The sequence below is a fragment of the Anopheles gambiae genome, chromosome X (assembly GCF_943734735.2).
Source record: "Anopheles gambiae chromosome X, idAnoGambNW_F1_1, whole genome shotgun sequence".
Classification (NCBI taxonomy): Eukaryota; Metazoa; Arthropoda; class Insecta; order Diptera; family Culicidae; genus Anopheles; species Anopheles gambiae.
In genome coordinates, this window is record NC_064600.1 from 10781643 (window position 1) to 10804147 (window position 22505).

Below are 22505 nucleotides of genomic sequence, written 5' to 3' on the forward strand. Positions count from 1 at the left end.
CCTAGAACCAATCATGAATCCATACAGGTCCTGAAACCATCATGAATCCATATCGCTCCTCGAAACGATTATGAGCCCATACTCGTCCTCGAATCTATAATGAACCCATACCGGTTCTGGAACCTATCGTGAACCCGTATTGATTCTGGAACCTATCATGAACCAGTACCGGTTCTAGAATCTATCATGAACCCATACAGGTCCTGAAACCTATCATGAACCCATATTGTTCCTTAAACCTATCATGAAGCCATACTGGTCCTGGAGCCATCATGAATCCATATAGCTCCTCGAACTCGAATCATCACCTCGAATTATGAATCCATATCGTAACTCAAACCGATTATGAACCCATACAGGTCCCCGAATCTATAATGAATTCATACCGGTTCTGAAAGCGATCGTGAACCTGTATCGGTTCTGGAACCTATCATGAACCCGTACCGGTCCTGGAACCTATCATGAACCCATACTGGTCCTGGAACCTATCATGAATCTATACAGCTCCTGGAACCAATCATGAATCCATATCGCTCCTCGAACCGATTATGAACCCATACCGGTCTTGGAATCTATACTGAACCCATACCGGTCCTGGAACAGATCGTGAATCCGTATCGGTCCTGGAACCTATCGTGAATCCGAACTGGTTCTGGAACCTATCACGAATCAGTACCGGTCCTGGAACTAATCATGAACCCTTATCATTACGGGAACCGATTATGAACCCATACCGGTCCTGGAACCTATCAAAGTTATTTGCAATTGAAACCAATTTATAATTTATAATTTTTGAATTTGTTTCAGAATTGGGACTAGGCTTGGAACTAGTTCTCAGGTCGGGAATAAATCCCAAACTTCATATAAAAGATTAATTCTGGAACCTATGATAAGCTTAAAACCAATACTAGAACATGACTAGTCCCAACAACAAAGTCTAAGGTATTCCTACTAGGCCGTATTGACAAACAGTTATGACATCGTAGTTGCCATTACATTAATTTTGATTGGAGGTTTTAGGTCATCCAAGAATAGTGTTACTCTGAAGATTGGGCATAGTTTTAGGGTTGATACCGGTTTAGGATTATTTAGAAATCAAAATCAGAATAAAAACTGTAATCGTCTCAAACAAACTTATTAGAGAAAAGGGAAAAACACAGTTCCAGTTTGATGATTTTTATTCTACTTCGACGCAATACGAAATCACATTGCAAATTTATTGCACAATAAATCTAGTTTTGTTGTTCATTTCACACGAAGTGAATTGTATATGCTTTGATTTGATTAGGACTCGACTGTTTGGGTACAGAAGAATTGATTCTTTCTTTGTTTGTCCAAACAATATTTTTGTTTGGGTGACATTTCAATCCCATTCGATTTTCTGATCGATTACTCGGCTAATTGCGCCAGCACTTCTTCCTCCGCCGGCGATAGCTCTAGTTGCTCATTGGCCTCATCGGCCATCACGGTCAGCTGGGCCTGCAATTCCTGCACCTCCTGCGTGCAGAGGCGTCGCTGTGTCATCGCGCAGTTCCGATACTCGCGCAGTAGATGCGTCTCCCACAGAAAGTCGGCACAGTTGTCCAGCTCCGCCTGGCAGCGCACGTACAGGGCCACCACTAGCGGCTGAAATTCGGCCGGCGTTTCCTCCGGGAAGGCACGAGCAAACGACAACGCTAGCCGCTGGTTCTGCTGGTCGACCGTGCGCTGCTCAAGTGAAACACCGCCCACGGTTGCCATATTGCCCGCACCGAGCGCATTAGATTCATCAGGCTGAAAAAAAAACTCAAAAAGTGTTCCGAACAGTGCTTCCAAGAAAGTTTTGCGCAATGCTACTGCTTACCTGTTGGGCCACCGCTAGGCCAATCGCTAGCACGGCAAAAATCGTCAGTGAGCTGTTCATTATGCTTGTTGGAGTGGTCGTATCTCGTCTGTGCGGAAACTGTTCGCCAGCCGGCAATAGATATAGTCGGGCCGGGGTGTTTATCTGATGCCAATGGAAAGACCCCCGGATAGCAGGGGCTGTGTGCGGGTGTATTAGAATGTTTGCTGGTAGATTAGTGGTGCAGTTCCGCACTGGGCACGACCGTGTTGGTAACAGGAGCGCAGTGTTGATTATTTGATCTGGTGTTACAATATCTCTAGCGGCGGGGGACATTGCAGACGATTAAAGTGATCCAACCACTAACGCTTCCGCCACAGCAACTAGCCAGTTTTCGAACTGACGCGTCAGAAATATTTTTTTCTCAGAACCCTTCGACCAGTTGAATAGATTAGTTTTTCAAGAAAATGTGGCCCAAAGTTCATAAACATTCAACTCAAAGTCTGTTAGCCTATTCCAAGAATATATTGGTAGAAATTCAATTCGAGTTAAGGCATTATCATTTCTGAGAATATTTAAACACTTCAAATCCTTCTCAAAGCTGAACTTTTGAGGCCAAAATCTTTCACACAATCATTCAATTCGCGAGAGACAATCCTTTGTAAATTGATCCTCAGTTTGCAATTAGAATACAAATCGGAGTTTCATATACAAATTTGAATTTAACTCACTGTGATTACTGTGATGGTATGTTTTGAATCGTTAAAAGCCTATTGCATCCTTCGAGAGCCTTACAACAATAAGATATCCTGAAGATGGTTTGTAAAACTGGATATTATTAAAAAGCACGTTGATGACTGTTCAGACTAATTATAAGACTTGTCGCATACATTAACAAAATGTTACGACTGTTTAAATTATGGGCATATTAGGTATCTATCTATAGAAATATATTGCAGCACATGTCTGAACCTCCGAAAAAATAGTATATTTTGAAAGAGATTTACTTTTTGACATCTTGAATTACTCAACTTCAATTATTGTCCGATTACAACTCCTATGCCTCTATTCGACAGTTACATTCAATGACTTGGTAATAAAAGCCAACGGGCGTACACGCCTTTCCAACAAACTTTCTCCCATTTGCCGCAAATCTCACAACCGACCGAAGTTTAAATTATGACGACCATTAATACAATAGATACTGATAACACCTTCTTATGTTCGCCCCGAAGAACGACAAAGCGCTGTTGTAAAGTACGTGTATCCACATGGAGGTGCCCTCAGCCAACATGACAAAAAAATCAACCACAGCGATGACGAAGATATCAACACGGCTCACATGGAATGGACCGCGATTCTAACCCTACCGGGAGTATTACTCGGGGTGACTACACCAGTCACGTGTGGCATTGAAGTGTCGCAGTAATATTGCAGCACAACGTGGAGCAACGAGCGCTGGCTAACGGTCGGGCAAACAGTGCACACAGAGGCGAGGCGCAGGCGACAAAAAGCCGCTATATAAACGAGCAGTGAAGAAGTCGTGGCATTTAATTAAGTTTTTCGCTCGCCCCGGTGTCTAGGTCGGCTCGCGGAACTATCTCACACGCCGCCTCCTCTCGGATCTTAATTTGCTTACTAAGATATCGGTGTAACTTACACGCCCCTCGCTGTAGAGCTCAGTGATACAGTCAGTGATAAGCTTTTGCGGGTATCCAACCATATTCGGCACACCTCTCAGCCTTTGGTTTCTTTCCCTTGGGGAAAAGCGGGAGTCAACTGTAAGTTACAAAAAAGCGATAAGAAAAACGAAAGACGGATATCCTTTCGTTTTGGCAAACTAACGGATATCCTTCATTTTCTTCCCCATCTTTTGCGGATCAGAGCGTGTTTGCTGGGTGAAAGTTTGAAGAAACTTCTGTAAAGTATATACAGAAGGGGCAAGACCCTCTGGCCGGAGATAGAGTAAGAGAGAACGAAAGAACAACGCCATCCCAGCGCAGCAAAGCACGCACCATGGTTCGCAAGGCACTCCTGTCCGTCGCTGTTGTTTTGGTGGCAATTTGGGCCACCGGGAAGGTACGTCTGGCAAAGGAGCACCTAGTATAAGGCTAATGTTTACACCCCTCCCGCAGGCACAGGAAACGGAGCAGAGCGGCGGCGGTGCATTGACCCTGGAAGAGCAGGCCGTCCAGTACAAGGCGACGGTGCTGCTGGTACTGGCGAATCGGGCAACCAGCCTGCCCGCCGAGAGTGAACCGGCGGTGGCGGTCGTGGTGGAGGAGGCTACCCAGCAGCTGGACGCGTGTGCCGCCGGTCTCAAGGTGCACCAGCAGCTCTGGCAGTACAAGGTGTGCGGTTCGGCCGTATTGCAGCAGGGGCTGAATGCGCTGTCGGCGCTCCAGGCGGCTAATGGAGCATCAGCCAGCGTCTAGGCTCTGGTAGGCAGTGTTAATTGGTAGACATTGCAGGACGTTGGGATATGACTTTTTTATACTATTGGGTCAGACAATAAAGGTTTCTCGTTTGGCGGGGAATATAGATTAATCTCTCTGAGTGTCTTTATTGAGGACTTTTGGTGAGAAATCGTTGGATGTTACGAAGCATCTAAATCTACAAAAAAACTTTGTTTTTGTCCCCCAAAAACCTTGCCCAAAGCCCAACAGACTGTCCTAGAAAGATCGTCCACAGACCCAAAGCTCTTCTGTTTGGTTTGTTGATCGTCAAATACTATAAAAAAAGAATAAGTAATCACACTTGTCTTGGGTTCTTATGGGACTCTGCGGGCAGGAAATATGTTTCTGAAGTGCCATTTTTCGGCCATACGCGGTTATAATTCTTCCCATCATAGCACAAAGCAGCAAAAGTATGACTGGTCCCTTCCGTTTCCCCAAAATGGGATGGGCAGCATCCATTTTGGCGAACAAGAACCAATCATTTCGCTCCAGTTGGTCATCCGGTGTGTGTGTGTGTATGCTGAAACCTCGCCAAGAACTGTTTTGATTTGTCCCCATCCTGCAAGAACAAACCGTCCTTGCCAACTTCGTACGTACTCCGGGATGCTTCTCCGTGATGGCTGTTCTTTGTCCAAGCCTATTGTGTATGTATGTGTGTGTGTGAGTGTATGTGTGTTAGGAGAGTATTTTGGGTCGCAAAAAAGTACAACAAAACCTGGAATATATGACTCGAGCTTAATTGCACGTTACTTTGTTAAGCGCCGTACAAAAATGTTTTGGTACACAATCTCATCTCCAACCTTTTTCTCTTCAACTTTCTAAAAAGAAACAGTTATGTTTCACTTCTGCTTGCGCTCAATTTTGCAACAGCTTGATTTGATGTGTGTTCTTGTTGTTGTTGGGAACAAGGCACCAAACTGTGGCCCATACGCTTCCAATGTGTGAGTTTTTTTTTCCCCGCCCGTCCCAGTTTTGCAAGAAAAACCCCCGACCACGTGCGCTGTCATAAAAAAAATAAACAAAACAAAACACAAAAATCCCGCAGCGAAGGGTTGCTCCAGCTGCGCCGATGAACTTTCGGCAATACCTCATCATTCCCGAAATGTGAAAACTCGCCGCTGCGAAGGTAGAGCAATAAAACCATAAACTGTGCCGCCCCCGGTGCCGTCCCAGTTCCGGTCCCTTGGAGGTGGAATTTTTCCACGATCAATCTCGCTTGTGGCCGCGATCGAAAATGATTGACTGGAACCAGGACGCTCCTCGGGAGTGGCTTTTTCGCGAGGGCAGGCCGGACATGCGGACACCGACCCCCGCTGGCTATGCCCTGAGCATGGTCGAGCAATTGTCGAGCAAGGGGCGAGCGAGTATGCCGTTGAGTGAGACATTTGTTATAAAAATTACCTCCCCGAGGCGCTACTGCTGCACAAAGCGTACGGGGTAGGGTGGCGAAATGTTGAGCCACCGGAAAAAGGTGCTTTGTTCGGCCGTGCGCTATTTCGGCAAACCATTCATTCAGCACACTGGTGCGTTTGATTGCCCTGTCGCTGCCTCACCTGAACGCTGAGAGAGCGGCCGAGAGCCTGCAGAAAACGAAAAAAAAAGCGAATACCATTTGTTCAGCACAAATTGGACGTCTTAAGGCTACGTTTCAACGGGGATGAGGTTTCTTTCAGCGGAACACCACTATCCAGGGGAAAAAAAGCAGATGGAAGAAAAGAGTGTCAGTTTTAATAACGCGCCCGCTTCCGTTTACAATGCAGGAAGAAAATGCTCCCCCATCGAGGCGCCCTTCCGATCATCTCGGGGCAAGAAAAAGTAAACGCGTGTGTGCAGCAACGTGTAAAGAATGCTCGTTTTACGATTTGACATTACAAAGCATCTTGCACAACAATGGGGCGCCTTTAATTCTCGTGACCATTTGTGTGTGTGTCTGTGTTTGAATTTCCACTGAAGGATAAAAATGTCATAAAAGCGTGCGTACTCGCTGGACAAACAACCGCTCCCTCGCTGTGTGTTTTTGGGTCGGAAGGAAGAATCATGGTCCTTCTTTTAAAAAAGTACTTTTCTCAAATCTTTTTTCGGGATTCCAGGCTTTTCCAGGCACAAGAGTTTCAAGCACCGCATGCTGTACATTGTGGTAATGTGTTTTTGTGCCCTATTCATCACACCCAAAACTGTTCCATTCCGGCCCTGCGGGGGTGTGCACGTATGTGATTGTGCGGAATGTTAGCGAATTATCTAAAATGTGTACGCTACACCGCACACGAATGGGAGCCGGGAATTTTCTATTTCGATGTGGGAGTTTTGTTTGTTTTTTTTTTCTGCTCTTGCTCTAGTGAGTTGATTTTTTTTACTCGGTGTGGATCCAGGATGTGCTCTTCACTTCTTGGAATTTCAGCCTTGCTTTGCTTTGATGAGGATAAGATCAGATATTCGGTTTTTCTTTTTCAATTTAATGGAACACATCTAATGGTTTTGTATAAACTCTCTGTACTCGTCCCGAAATTGTCCTACCCTTAGGTGTTAATAGCAATAGCCTCGGTCCGAAATACGCTTACAGCATTTACATCCTCCGCTCGGACGCATGTCCATAGAGGACCACGCGGCCGAATCAATGTGCGATTTATCTCACATTTCGTGCGGTCTCGAAGTCTTCTAGATTTCAGCAGTCGGTGAAGTCCATAGTATGCACGATTCCCCTGCACAATGCGTTTTCGGGATTTCGCTGCTGATGTCGTTGTCCGAAGTAACGACCGTCCCTAGATAGCATAACTCCTCTACTACCTCGAAATTGTCGCCATCAACTAATATACTACTTACCAGATGGTCTGAGTCTCCGGCAATCAGGTACTTTGTCTTCGTCGCATTGATTCACAATCCAACTCTTGCTGCTTCGCGTTTGAGACCGGTGTACGCCTCACACCGGTAGAGAATCGTGCCACAGATATCGTTGTCTAGCCCCGACACTTCGAATGACACCTTCCAGGGTAATGTTGAAGAGCAGACAGGAGAGCTCCGTCACCTCAGACCTCCGTGAGATTCAAACGATTCCGACATCAAGGTCGACACTCTCTCCTTACACTGCACCCCGTTCATAGTGGCCACTAACAGCCGGATCAACTTGCCTGGAAAGTGGTATCGCTGCATGATGTTGCATATGATGTTCCTCATTCCCATCTATGGTGTCGTAGGCCGTCTTGAAGTCGATGAACAGCTCTCGGTATTCCTGAAAGATCTGCCGAAGAGTAAACATTTGGGAGGTGGTGGATTTGCCTCCCTTGGGGGGAATTCCCCACCGGTTGAAAATCGCTGGCGTAGGTCGTTATGCGATGTAGGAGAAGAATACGTTATGAATGGCATTTAGAGCGACTCGTTTGCTTACTGAAGATCAATAAGAACATATTTATTGATTTGTATGTTCTTATCCGCGTGTGGCTCAACAAGAGATTGATATCAAATACAATAATAACTTATATGCTAACCTAATGCAAATAGACGTTCATACAATTGAATAACGAAGGATCTAATTAAGACTATTAAATTAGAAATAACCATAAAAATTAACGCAGTATAAACATAAACTACGTGCCATGCCATAGGTTCATTCAGTGCGTAAATATTATTGCACCGCTCCCTTTGCTTTCTACCGAAGATTGACTAAGCTATATAAACCTAGCAACAAGTATCACGATCTATAGGGAATCTCAGAACTGTTTGGCCATCCTAGAAGTCTTATAGCATGCATCGTCACATTGTTTTGAACTTTATCAATTCATTTTATCCAGCAATTTAAACTACAGAAGAGAACTCTAATATATAAAGCTCGTCACTTATCGTATCAATCCAAAAGTCATATTGGCTCCACTTACTACAGCATCGCACTGGTTACGCATTGATAATTAGTCGTCTAGTAGTACACCTAGATCACGGATCCTATTGACGCGTTGTATTGGGAGCCCGTTTATTGTGTATATTTGTTTAAGCAGTCTACTGAATCGGATAAATGACACTAAAAAGGGTAAAGCACATTTTTGGATACAAATAACTGGGAAAGTTACTAGCACATCGATTGGCCAACAAATCCACAAGTTCTGGTAAAATATCACAGTTTCTGTTCAATACTCACAGGGAGAAGCATCTTTAGGTCGTCAGTGTACATTGAAATGCTGTCATGGGGGGTAGCACATATCGTTCACATAGAGTAGGAATAGTGAAGGGCTAGTATTGCTTTCTGATGGAACTATCGATATACTTGTGAATTGAGGAGCACTCTTTTCGCCGAATTTCACAAAGCCCGGTCCCGGTTTATCAGATACGAACGAAGCCATAATAGTAACGAAAATGGGAGCTCTAGCCTATCGCGATTTGCTACCAGTGCATCCATCGATACACTGTCGAAGGCAACATTGAGATCAGTGTAGATACAAACCATTTGCTTCCCCTTGTCTATTTGCTGCTCAGACACTCCGTAACAAATTCGCCTAATATTTTTGAGGTCGAATTTGAAGACGCATGAGCTCATGTAGAGCATCACAAATATAGTTTTTACTGGACATATGCTAGCATCATGCAACAGTTATGCACCAGGAGAAAGCGAAGTGACATCTCTATAGTTAATGGCCTCAAATGTGTCATCTTTCTTATGTATTGGCGATAAGTTATCATGTTGTCATGTTTGTTAGAAACGCATTGAATAGCTCAAAAAAAAAAAACACACCATGCCTTACGATATTTAATACATTGTTACATCAATTCTGGAACAAGTGGACATAGATTTCCTTCCAAGCAAAAAAAAAAATCCCAAAAATAATTGTAAAGCCGATGTAACTCTTTACAGCAGTGCACGAACCAAAATTCACAAGTTCCAAAATTCAGCTTTGAAGAATATGCTTTCAGATGTTGTTTACCTGTTCATGTTGCATATCAGGATTCGATGGTGGTTTAATGGTCTCCTTCTCGCTGTTAGTGTGATCCCTCTGCTCGATTGCTTTCACATCCTTCATATGCAAATACCGAATGTACCACTTTGTGCTCGTTTGGCTCAATTATACGTGTATCGTGGAAAACGGTTACGAGTGTGTTTAACGGAGATTACGGGATAACTCGTTCTGGTCGGGTTTGCACAGCACAACAACGGCCACGTGGGTCGGTGTGTATATGCAAATCGATCGATTAGCGGTGCGTAAAGTATTCGTTCGTTTAGTACCAATATGATAATATCTGTTACCATGCACCTGATTAAAACAATGTTCAGTGTGTACGCGACCGGGTTAAGAAAAAGGTGGAAGGAGGGGAAGGGGGGAGGGGAGACGATGAGGTGGTGGTGGAAACGAAGGGAGGTATGGGGGGGGGGGGGAAAGGTAGGCGCGTGAAGAAAGATATGGATAATAAAAATTCCATTTCAAAGGCTCTCTCTCTCCCACATCACGACATTGCTAATGCGGTGCCATTAAGAATAGCAAAAAAAAGAAACAACACGCACACACTCACAAAAAAAAATGTACAAAATGCTCTAGGCAAACCGGTACGCATTTAAATGAATCGCACGGGGTTTTTTCTTTCCCTTCAGTCAGTCCATTGGGAGGGTTTCCAATCGTGCCGACGACGGCCTAAGACGACATCCTTTTCCCAGCGCACGTAACCAGCGTTCGGGAGCTGCTGAGGGACTGTGAGTGTGTGTTGCGGCTAGCAACCGGCGCACAAAGGCAGGACCCACCGGGCTGGGAGGCCAGCGAGCCCGAACGATATGTGAGAAAAATACGAAATTAACACTCTGCCGGTATAGAAATGGCCAAAGAAAAAAAAATCATAAAAAATTCTGGGTGCCGGTCCAAACAACCGCACTGCGAAGCTGCACGGGGAGGGGGAGGGTTGGCGTTTGGGAGCCCGCAAAACGTCGGCATAACTTATCCTTAGCCTTGGTGATCGGGCAGAAAATGGAAATGTAGTGAAGCATGCTGTTGGATTCACTTCGTTCCTTTTTTTTACTTCGGTATTCGAGGCTGCTCTGGTAGCCTAAAACTAAGCAACACAACGTGTAAAGAGAGCTCCAATTGATTAACCATATATAGTTAAGAGCCAAAATAATACACGAACACACACAAAGAAAACAAAAACACTGAAGGGCGATGCAGCCAAAATAAATCCAAAAGTCTTGCTAAATCTTAGAATAAAGCAAATGGGAAAGCAAAAGTAGAAAGAAAAATAGAAATAGAATAAAACAAAAAAAAAAGGCACGGCAAAAACAACACACACACTTACACTGCCAGCAACAGTGAACTGGAAATGGATCCTGACAGTTTAAAATTCCAAATATGCTACCGGCCGAGCTAAAAATACATGTATGTCACCGGAGCGTGAACATGCACGTATTGTTTTATTTTCTAGTCTTTTTTCGTACTGGTTGTTTCGCTTTCTGCTGGGTTTTGCCCCTGCCTGGGCAAATCGGTAATGGGATGTGGCGAAAAGGAATGTCCTGTACCCATTTGGTGTTGGTGCTCATCGTGTTTTTTTTTTTTTCGTTTTCGCTTGCTTTTTTCTCTCCCATGTGTTGCGTGAATCCTTTTCGCATTTTTTGTTGTTGTTGTATGCGATTGTTGTCCTTTCTTTTGCCTTTCACCATTTGAGCAACCATTTTCACCATACACGCATACTTGTGCAAAGAGGAGCTTTGCTACTTGCAAGGGGGCAGGATGTTGTTGTTTTGTTCGCCTGCTGCGATGAGTGTGGCAAGCGGTAGGAAAACCAGTGGGTCGCAGTGGAACATAATAAAGAATGGAGAGAAATGGGTGTTGATGGGTGAACGCGTAGCGTAATGGGGGCAGTCGCGCCAATTGTCCCTGTCGGTGGCGTGCCCGATGGTAAGGGTTAACGGATAATCATAAACATGTACGAAAGGGTGGCACGAGGAGGAAGGGGCAGGGCGAGAAGGGCAGACAGAAGGAATGTGAGAGGTGAATGTGAAGCAAAGCGGCACCACGAGTGCATTGGCGTGCGGGATCATGCAATTAGCACATACATACATGTGGCCAATGCGGTGCCATAGATTCAAGCGCAAGACGTGTTGTTGTGCTTCGTGCGCGTTTTTTGAGATTAGGAGTGAATATTAATAGCAACAATTGTGGATGTTTTTTTTGTTGGTTGCGTCACGACAAAACTGATAATATTTAATTAGTTATTTAATAAGGCGTCATCCATCAATTACGTAACGATGAGAAGGGGAGAGAGGGAGGGGGGGGGGGGGGTTGATGGATTATGCAACATACGCTCAGAGATCTGCGCAATGGTGATGTGGAAAAATAGGAACCACTAGTTCCGTCCGGAGTCGGAATCATCACGAGTCGTAGTTGTCCGGTGTCGTCCGGAGACGATCGGAGTCGGCGTCGTCTGGAGTCGTCCGGAGTTTTTTAGAGTCGGAGTCATCTGGAGTCGACCGGAGTCGCAGTCGTTCGGAGTCATCCAGAGTCATCCAGATTCAATCGGAATGGACCAGAATCGGAGTCGGTCGGAGTCACCTGTACCCGCCCGGTGCAATGTGTTTGTGATCAAGCATTTCATTCCTTTGTGTTTTTTTTGTCTTTCAATTTGTGCGTATACTTCGTCTTGAGGCCTTTGTTACGAAGGCCCGCTCCGGCTAACTGCGGACGACTCTAACTCCGGGCGATTTCGAACGGCTCCGGACGACTTCGAATCCGGGCGACTCCTAACGACTCCGGATAATGATGGGCGGACCTACCTTTCGGAGTCGGATCGGCGACTCCGGATTTTTGAAAATTTTGCCCATCACTACTACGAAATGTCAGGGTTGTACAGCGCAATGAAAGATTTTGCAATTTTCTAAATATCAGACCCGGTGGCAGCCCATGTTTTTATTTTACACAGTAGATACCCTACATCATCTTATATTATACACTATACTAACAAAGCTGTCTTGATTAATCTATTATCTGCCATGTTTCCATCTCCTTTAAGATGAAGTGTTGTTTTTCTTGTTCCGCAGGATTTCATTCCGTTCTTATAAGTTTTAAAGAATTGGGGGCGGTCCTGTTGTTTCGTTCGTCAACTCGTACGACTGTACAGGCCGATTTGACCGAGTAGGTCGTTACGCCAAATAGAAGAAGCAGAACTGGCTGGCCAGTCGTTGCTACTAAGTAATCTTATGAATTTAAATCTATTCCATCTGTTGGTAAAGAAGCTGGGCTGCGTATCCTGATTTTCTGCCATCGGATCATTCGCCTTTCATTTTAAAGTGGGATGTACAAATTTTCTGGTAGTACCCCGATTTTTGCAGCTATAATGACATCATTGCTTGATCCGAGTTTAGATCTAGTAATATGAAACTAAAATTCAGGCTTCCGGCTCAATAGATATTCCCCTTCTTATCTGACATGCAGTTAATGACCACCTTCTGACCAAAATTCTCCTTCCTCTTATTTGGCTGACGTGGTTGGATGACGCCTAACACATTTTATGAGGCTAGCTTTATGAACTATGGCCCTTCCCATTAAATGCAATGAGTTAAAACTAACCTGGCTAATTGCCAAGTGCGTACGATTCTAATATCCTAGCTATAAAAGTTTCGAAATAAGCATTGAATTGTCTATACATTTTCAAAATAGGGTCATTATACTACGCTACTGTTCTTGTATATTCGTTGTACAGGTATGTATGTATCTAGAATGGACCGTCTCCCCGTAGCAAGGTTTGACTGTTCGAAAACGTGGTCCTTGATGAGTCTCGAAAGCCGATGTAGAAGACCGGCTTGTCTGCGTAGGACGTTACGCTAAGTTGAAGCAGAAGAATATTGTACGTTCTCGATTAGTTTTTCTTGCTGGTGAGTGAATAGAAATTTGTGTTAGTAACTCAGCTGCCCTTCATGAGATCATTTCTTGACAGTTTGGCAACAAACATACTCCAGTTTTTCGGCGATGTTCCAGAGATTGTAGCCCAAGCTATGCACATCAAGGTTAAGCATCAAGGTAAGCAACGTACCGCGACTCTGCAAAATGTTCGTTCTACAACTTTTGTTTTTTTTTGCAAGGTTCTATTCATTCGGGGACATTACGCAACAAAATTCTAGTAGAGAACGGCACTGTGTTCGCATGTGGGTCATGAAAGAAGGAGTGTTTTGTTCAAGTTCAACGCCGTGGTTCAGTGTTAATATTATTATGGTAATGGTTTACCTAAAGTCGTTTGGAGCGATGGAATGATTGATGATCTTATTGACAAAAATTTGTAGTCTACAGCGTAGCACAATCCTCATGGTTACGTACTGTTTTAAAGAGTCTCTAACATTGTCTGCTTATAAAAGAAATGAGTCGTCTGGTAGTTCATACTCGACAAAGGACTAAGGAAACAGCGCGTACAGTACGATACGGACTAATCGGATGTGAACTGTCAGCTAGAGTCTAGACTGAAGTATATTACTAAGAACACGGGGCAACACGTGCAAAACTCGTGTTTTAGAGCAGTGTTTGTAAAAAATGAAACAATATCAAAACTTGGATCCGCTATCCGTTGTAAAATAATCAGCAATTTAATAACACTTCAATCAAATCTACTTTCTACAAACTACTTGCGTGTGGTTTTCCTGTGTAGCGATCTGTACAGCGCCTTCAGCAATCAAAATAATTAAGTAAATAAATAAATAAAAATAAAACGCTTCAAAGCAACTGTCAACCTCTTCCTAGCAACATGTCTATTTAATGCCCGAGAGTCCGAGGGTTTTATTGAGCGAATATTTGATTGATGCAGCGGATAATGGATGTGGGCTCGTCGAGGCGACCGCACATATTTATCGCAACTGTATTGATGTTGATATCGGTGCTATAGACAATCGCCCTTCTGTAACATCGCGTAAAAAGCTCGGCTATCCGGAAAGTAGCTGAATTCCCAAAAAAAAAAAAAACAAAAACATCCGAACAACATAAAATCAACTTAACTCTGTGCTGCACTTTTCCGGCAGTTGCCAAGTACACTCTGTGCTGTCACTTTGTCAATGCCAATCCGCTGGCCAGGGCTGCAGGCGGGTGAGTCGGGACAACAACAACAACAACAACAAGAACACAGAAATCACAAAACATGACAAAAGCTGGGCCAATGTTCGGTGTAATCCGGGATGGAGGGAAAATATAAAAAAGCCCGAAAGAGAAAAGCATGAACCTATGTACAGTGTTCTTTGGTTTGGTAGCATTGGCTAGCTTGTGTTAAAGGAAAAGGCAAAGAGCGATCTCAACAAAAAATAATAAAATAAAGTAGAAAAGAACGACCAAAGGCGTGTGAAATGGGGGGGGGGGGGGGGGGGGGGGAGTGAGGAAAGAAGAAATAAATCATCGATGGAATTTCGACGCAAGAGTACGAGCCCGGTCGGGATGAGTAATTCCGTGGATTATGATGATGGGTTCTTCCATTCCTAACTACCCCCCCCCCCCTCCCTGCTCTCCATGCTCCGTCCCTTTCCTTACGCCTCATTCGTACCCTTTTGTTTGTTCTTTTCCCTATCCTCTTGGTACGCCGATTGCAATTGTTGCCATCGTCACCCCGTGAAGTTTGTGATAGTAATAAAAAAAAACACACACAGACACACCAAGCCTCTTGCCCTTGGAGGTAAAGGAGGGGTGAGTCAGGGCTGGTAAAAAAGAGAAGAAAAAAAACGCAGCGCCACACAGGCAAACAACCGAACGGCCCGGAACGACATAGCTGCTAATGATAATGATGAGCCATCATCCATCAGCGTAAAAAAGCAGCAAAGCCCGGGGAAAGCTCCATTACTTTCGCTCGCTTTATGACGGGTACAGACGCGAAACGGTGATCTTCCCTAGCGGCGGAGAGCGCGAGAGGTATGGGGGGAGGGTCGAAGGTAGTGTGTAGTCGGAGGTCTAATGCCACCGCTCCTCAAGCGCAGCGGTGGAGTTGGGGATTGATATTGAGGTGCTCTCGCCGAGTGGTGAGCAAACTTTGGCACCACGCGTTAAGTGGCGTAAATTTATACCATCACTTGCCCTTCGCTTACAACAATTGGGGGGGGGGGAGGGGGTTGTTGAGGGGACCCAGTGTAAGATATGGAGGAAAAAAACAGAAGAAAAAACAATGAAAAAACAAGGGAGTAAGTTTCTCTCCACTCTCCACTTCCATTCCACGTAGTAATTAAATTTCGGATTATGCTGAGGATTTTTAGAACCTCGCTAAGTGCCCTTGTAGAACAAACCCAGAACCCTCTCCGATTTTAATCCGCTTTTCATGCTCGCGCTAAAGAAAATAAAAGAGTAGAAAAAGAGCAAAACAACCCAAATAGCTGGAGAGGATGAAGAAAAAAAAACGCTTCGTATTATTTTATTACACTATTTTCCTGCCTCTTTTTCTAAAGCGGGAACCAACAAAAAAAAAAATATAACAAAAGTTTCTTACGGCTTTGCTGCTCCCTCGCTTTGATTTGGCACCTTTCAACCTTCGTTCACACCTGTACCACGCCTGTCTTAATCGGCTTCAAAACTGTGCCCGTGCCCATCAAACGAGTGAAGGCCGCCCCGGTCGGCCGCGAGAGATAGATGTTCCAATAAATTATCGCCAGCACAGTTTGCCGGGAAGGTGCGTGCGTTTTTCCACCTCTCGCACTTTATTAGCCCCGACCGGGCAGGTGGGTTTGGCTATGGTATAGGAGGAGTTATACAGTGGGAAGAATAAAAAAAACAAGCCCCCGAATTGCACGCCTTTTGACGTTTGGGTGTAACTTTTTCTAGCGTTAGATATTTAGGCAGCTGTTTGTTTTCTAGCAGCGCAAAATTAGAAGACAGTTTACTAATAGAATTACGCCTTTGCTTATAAACGATTCGCTCGAGCCACCCCGGTTGGCAAGTGTGTTGAGGGAGCTGTTTTGGGGCGCAATTAACCACAGCTGTACGCCATACATAATGGTGGACATTTACTTTTTTTTTAATTGAAAATGCATCCATCTTCTCAACGTTCGCCGTCACATATGGAAAACTTTTCGGTTAAGATTTATTGAATAGGAAGAGGTAAGGGTCTAATCTTAAGGGATAAACGAGCCTCATTCGGGTAGTTTACACTTTACTTAATTGTGCATAGTGGGTCAGGGTAAAGACAGCGAGATTCCGTTTTATTCTTCATAATGCTAAAACTTTTAGTTATTAAAACATATTTTATTACTAATGAAGTCTAGAGTGGTGTTGTGGTTCATTTCGTTGAGATTCATTCACATTCCTACCCAAGCTCCAGCTTACGCTGGATTTATTTGGTCTTTTCGGGGATAGCTTGTTCACGATGTAGCACAATAAACAAAAAGGTGTGCACGAGGGTCCAAAAGTTCATCGAAGTGTGTGAGAGCGCAGGGTTGAAGAATAGAAAGAGCTGCCAGGATGTTTGTGTTGATTGACCGCTCGATGGAAAGTTCATTTCCGTTAAATGCCTTCTCTTCGCATTTGTCGTCGCCGGCGAATTGATGGCGATTAGAAGCGCATTTAGCAGTATTTCAATGCCTTTCATATATTTCATTTAAAAATTTCATTTGACAACGTTTCATTCAATTGCATGAAATTTGTTGCGTTGTGGTAGTGATTCCCAGCGATGTGTGTGTGAGATTCGGTAGTACAATCTATGCTTCATGATTCATTGATGTGAAAATATTTTTTTTAACGAGCTACCTTGTTAATTTGTTCTTTAATACATTTTATTTATACTTATTATATAAAAAAATAATAAATTTAATTTAATTTAAATTTAGCAAAAAATAATAAACGCTTTCTTTGTTCTAAACCAAACAGCCACATTGCCACTGTTCTATTTGTCAGATTCATCAGTAGAGATGCAAAACCGATATGTAAACAAAGCTATCTGCTCTCGTTTATTTCAAAATTTTAAATACATCAAAGGGGAATCTGTTGTGAAAACTTTCGTTTCAAATCTTTATCTTTAAGGGTTTAAATGCATTCTAATCGCCTTAAAACCCGTGGGATGGAATCTTCAACGATGAATGATTCAAATCTCGAGAGAATCATGTATCGCTACTCTCTTCTTCCTCTATTTGGCCCAATAGTCCTATACGGATATGTCGACCTGCATAAGCTTTCGAGACTCAGCGAGGGGACGGTCCATTCTAGGCTTGAACCCAATGATGGGCATTTGTTATTGCGTCGTTCGAGTTGACGACTATACCGCGGGACGGCCCTCTAATCTCTATAGATTATAAATCTGTAAAGCTTCATGAATTTCATGATGATGTTGGGAGATTCCTGAATCGTCAGAGAAAGTTAGATAGAGTTTTCTAATGTGTATGCACTCTTTTGCCATGTTTCCTGGTCCAGCGTTTCCAGAGCTGTTGATTGGGCGCGTTTAACCCTCATTCCATCCGATCAACATGTTTTGCAAACATTTAAAACAATTTAAAGCAATGTGCGAAAGTTTATGCTCACCCAGATAAACAAAAAACTCACACGTGTATACACAATGTTATCGTACATGAACATCGTTACTTGTTGTGTTTTGTTCTATTTCTCGGTTGCTACCATGTTTCACTCCGCCACCCGTCAGCACAGGTGTGGTACTATTTTTTGGCAAAAGTTTGCATGTTCGTGTTTCGAGTTGAGCTCGTATGAAGCTCTATCACACCAAAGCATGCATGGTTAATGTAAAAGTCCGGCTAGTACCGTACAAATTTCCGGGGTGCCAACCTAGTAAAACAAGTAGAATAAGAATAATTACAAGTAAGAGAATAAATTCGCGACGCCATATCCTTATTGTAGGTAAACCTTGGAAGGTTGTGTGGGCTTTGGCGAGCTAAATTAAGGATATGCTTATTTTTCTGTGATCTTTTTCTGAACCTTACAATTGAAATGGGAGATGAAGTTAGTGTGTGTATGTGGTTTTTTTCTCCTCACATTAAGATCTCTTACATTTTAGCACGTTTTATTGCTAACTGTGAAAAAGTTCAGCAGCAACTTGGAAGTAACAGCAATTTGGAACTCTCACGAATACGGGAAAGAGGGCCTTCAATGGAGTGGAAAATTCTACCCGTTCTCTCAGCCGCCCTCCCGAAACCAAGTTTGTCTTCTCGAGGAGCGTATAAAACTGATGTTGTATTGCAGGAAGCGATTGTATACTCAACATTACTTTGCGCATGTGACTTCGCATGAGAAAGAGAGTTAATATATCAAGAGCATCGTTCGATCGTGTGGCAAAATGTGAGATGCTATGATGGAATTTGGACAAGTTTTTGAGGGCGGTGAAACGGATGCTGTGGCAGTCACCGGTTGGGGATTGAGTTTCCAGCCTTCCGGCTTTTAACCAATTATGCATACTTTATGATGTGATGTAAATTATACCCCTCCCTAAATGTTATCGGCCGGTGATAATGCGTATGAGCGATAGTTTAGAATTAATGGAGCAAAAACAGCGTTTAACATTGCGAGTAATAACTACAAACAGAGCGAAAGTCTTGACGATGTTGACACAATGTTTTAGCACATGTCTATAAACTGAGGTAATGTCACAAAAATTTAAAACACAGTAGAACGCCCAAGAAATCATTCCTGTGCCTAAAGTCTAAAAGCTTTACCATTGTTCGATAAAACTAAAATTGTGATTTTGTTAATAGAATTTTATCAACCTATCAAAGTATTCGTAAGTTCGTCTTAAGGCTATCCATTTAAGATATAGACGTTATGATCAACTGATCTTATTATACGCGTGTTAAGAGATGCAGGAAATGTACTCGGGACGGACAATGGAAAAAGGTTGCATTTCTAAAACTACACAAATCCACATCTCTTTAAGACACCAAAAGACCATGAGAAACCCTGTGTAACGATATGAGCTCCACGTATATAATTACAGATTGCCTTAAGGTGAGATCAGGAAAGACACATTGGAATTCATTTTTGTTAACATGATGTTTGATTGCTGGTTTCAATGTGAACAGCCCACTACAATATTGATGATGATGACAATGTGTCTTAAACTAAAACACAACAACTAAACGATGTATATAATTGGGGCGTTTTGATTTATTTAAAGTTATTATGAAGTATTTTAATAGTTAAATTTCCAACGCAAGAATTTCTGCTCACACGTGAGCAATTTTATGAGAGATTTATTTGTGACTTTATTAGTTCCGTCCCATGAACGTATCCATAGCAATAAGCTGTAATTTTGTTAATTTTAGTTGCGCTTTGCCATCTTAAAGATCTAGCCGATTTCTGTGGACCTTTTCAGTCTTAAATGAGTTTTTTATAGTTATTTTAAGCCATAAGACATTCAAATGATAAGACTTAACGAAATAATCTTAACGACATCGTTCAAACTATGATAAAATATGAGTAAAGGGTTCGAGCCACAAAACCGAATGTTTTTCAAAATATTATTTGCATAATCAATAATCAATAATACTATGAAAGAAATAGTGAACTACACATTTTTTCTAGCATATTAAAGTTATGAAGACATCTTTTATTTGTTCAGATGCATGTAACTTTTTGTAGTAAATTCGTCGTCTAGTAAGGTAGAGATCATGATCATGAAATATAGATATCGTAGATGTTGAAGATGACTGATTACCACGCCTATTTTGCGTACCACTCCCTAGCCATCGTATCTCGTAATTGTTTGAAGGCTCCGACTCTGCAGAGCCTGCGTATGTTCTCTGAGCCTTTTGTGGTCGATATTGTAAAGCCAATTTCGAATGTTCCCGATACCTTCCGTAGTCTGTTGATACATGGGGCAGGATCACTGGCAGGGTGACCAGATTCCTAGGATGTCCCGGGAGATCCAAACTTGGATATTTGATGACACATGTTTCCACTGCGCACGAACAGGGACGTTTGAATAGGAGTAAAAATTGGGGGGCCTACATTATCCCTCAAAGTGCCATTGAATCCTATCCCATTGCAGCGCAAAGAATAAACAAATATTTTCTTTATTGGTACATTCAACTGTTCCAACTTTGGCAAAGACTTTAAATTTTTTAAACTTTGAAAATCAATAATTGCATATCTTTTTACTCTGCTGATGTATAAAGCATCGATCAGCGAAGATAATATTTTTAAGTGAAATATTCAACTAAAAGAAAACTATACTAATCAATTGTATTTGCTTTCCCTCCGCTCTCGTCACATCATTGCACAATGGGCAAATGAATGAATGGATGAAATTAAAAAAATCAACTTTGTAATAGCACAATTCCAAATAATAGGTTTTAATACTAAGGGTTAAACTAAGAAAAATACCAAATATGAGCTCTTTATCTTTTCTGGTTCTCTAGAAAAGACCTCTCTAAGTCGAGACTTATTAAAAAAAAAACGCAGAAAAATCTTCATTTTTTTTGGAAAACTTTGAACCTTTGTAACTTTTTCAAATATGAACCGATATTGATAAATTTAGACATTTTAAAAGGGATATTCAGTCAGCCTGATAAATACATAAAAGATTTTGAGTTTAGTTAATTTTATGCAAAAATATACGATAATCACTGAAGAAACTTCCTAAAAATTTTCATCATTTTAATCTCTGACTTGATGCCATTATGAAAGTGGCGTAGAGTGGCGTTGTCTCATATATGTCACATACCAGTGTAAAATATATACTATCAATCTGTGAAGAAATATTCTGCGAAAGTTTGCGAACGCGAATTTTATTGAAGTTTTTTCACATCAACTTTTTCTAAAAACAGACACATGCGTAACTAGGCGGCTCCATAGGTGCCTAGTGTAGCGCATTACGTGTATTCTACAAAAATATATTCTACGTGCTTTTAATCACCTTTAATTTCGATTACGAAGCTGTGTATCTTAGTTTCAGCTCATGTACTTATCTAATATGTACATTTCTATTCTAACCTAACTTCATTATTAAATATAATGAAATAAAATCAGAACCAAACACCTTTTGGTCATATTCCAGATTATAGACGGATATAAGGAAAATAATTCTAAAATTAGATGCATAACAGGAAAACGTTACGAATGCACCAGCATCTATTGGCGTTTAGGGAGAAGAAACTCCCAAAAGTCATGACAAACTAAATATAAGGATAGAGGGGAGTATGCTACAAAAAATATTTTGCTAGAAAGAAAATGCATCCAGAAGGACATTTTTTACAATGAGCTGTATTCATCTGATTCGTTAACCAGTTCAATATCAGTAGCTACACGCACTAAAACAAAGGCAGAGTTTAATTTTACAAATGAAGTAAATACTTTATTTGTAGTTATCGTTGAATTCTGATTTTTTCAAAAAGTTGTAAAACCAAGAACATCAGATTTTTAGTTTTATTACCCCTTCTGAAGGCAGTACAGGACTTGGAAAAGTATTGGATAAATATTGTATGATATCAATGCTCAGGAAAATGGGTAATTCCTAGTTTTTTTAAACAACATATTTAAAATTGTAACCTTCAAAGACAAGCAATATGTGCTGCTTTTCATTACTAATTTGGGAACTACTTTATTTCAATGTACCTGCTCTGTCTAATTATTCAAATGCCTTTATTCAAAGTTCTTTAGAAATGTGAACTAGACGTCAGGAGCTTTTAATAGCATCCCCCTAAATTGTGTATGTAATTTTTTAATATTTGTACAAACTGCTAGTAAAAGTGATGAGAATCAGCTACAATTGTCCTATACAAAGCAGAAAATATTATCTTATTCAAAATTACTAAAATTGTTCATAAATTATGGAATATTATAAAAATGGTTTATACAATTAGAAACAACAAGATAAAAAACCCACAAAGATCTCTTAAAACACTATTTTATGTAGCGCCTGGCGGTATGGATGCGAACTACATATAACATTTTATTTACTGTCATAATACTTTACTACAAACGATAAAATATTAATAACTAATAAACTAATAATTTCTGCAAAAATAATTTCATCCCGAAATTTGTTCTAAACTGCCCATTGTGGCATTGGCACCCCAATGAATGATAATGCATCGGTATCGCATTCAAGCTGGCGCGCGTGCACCGAGAAAGTCAATTTAATTAATGTGGCAACACAATACAGCCCATAAATCGATGCCATCGCTGCCATCTTGCAGCGGCTTTAATTTTGCAGTTTTTATTTCCCACCCCTTTTGCAAGGTGAGCAAAATAAATGAGTGCTCGCATGCCAAACCGAATTGCGCCCCTAATTGTGCGGGAGGGATCAGGAGCCGGCAAACTCAATATGCAACCCCATCAATCACTCTAATCACGTGCGCAAACGCATTAAACTTG

At 42.0% G+C, this 22505-nt stretch overlaps 2 protein-coding genes across 2 annotated transcripts; one reads left to right on the top strand and one right to left on the bottom strand.

The window, feature by feature from the left end:
- Window positions 1-1160: 1160 nt before the first annotated feature.
- LOC1271625 (uncharacterized) lies at window positions 1161-1991 on the bottom strand. Its single transcript, XM_310475.4, has 2 exons — window positions 1844-1991; window positions 1161-1773 (listed from the first exon to the last, which is right to left on the bottom strand). Exons 1-2 carry the CDS (start codon window positions 1901-1903, stop codon window positions 1390-1392), a joined length of 444 nt encoding a protein of 147 aa, XP_310475.2. The 5' UTR covers window positions 1904-1991; the 3' UTR covers window positions 1161-1389.
- A 1356-nt stretch (window positions 1992-3347) lies between these two features.
- On the top strand, window positions 3348-4369 carry LOC1271696 (uncharacterized). The gene is made up of 3 exons (XM_310474.4): window positions 3348-3603; window positions 3707-3901; window positions 3958-4369. The coding sequence occupies exons 2-3, from the start codon at window positions 3839-3841 to the stop codon at window positions 4255-4257; spliced, it is 363 nt and encodes a 120-aa protein (XP_310474.2). The 5' UTR covers window positions 3348-3603; window positions 3707-3838; the 3' UTR covers window positions 4258-4369.
- The last annotated feature ends 18136 nt before the right edge of the window (window positions 4370-22505 follow it).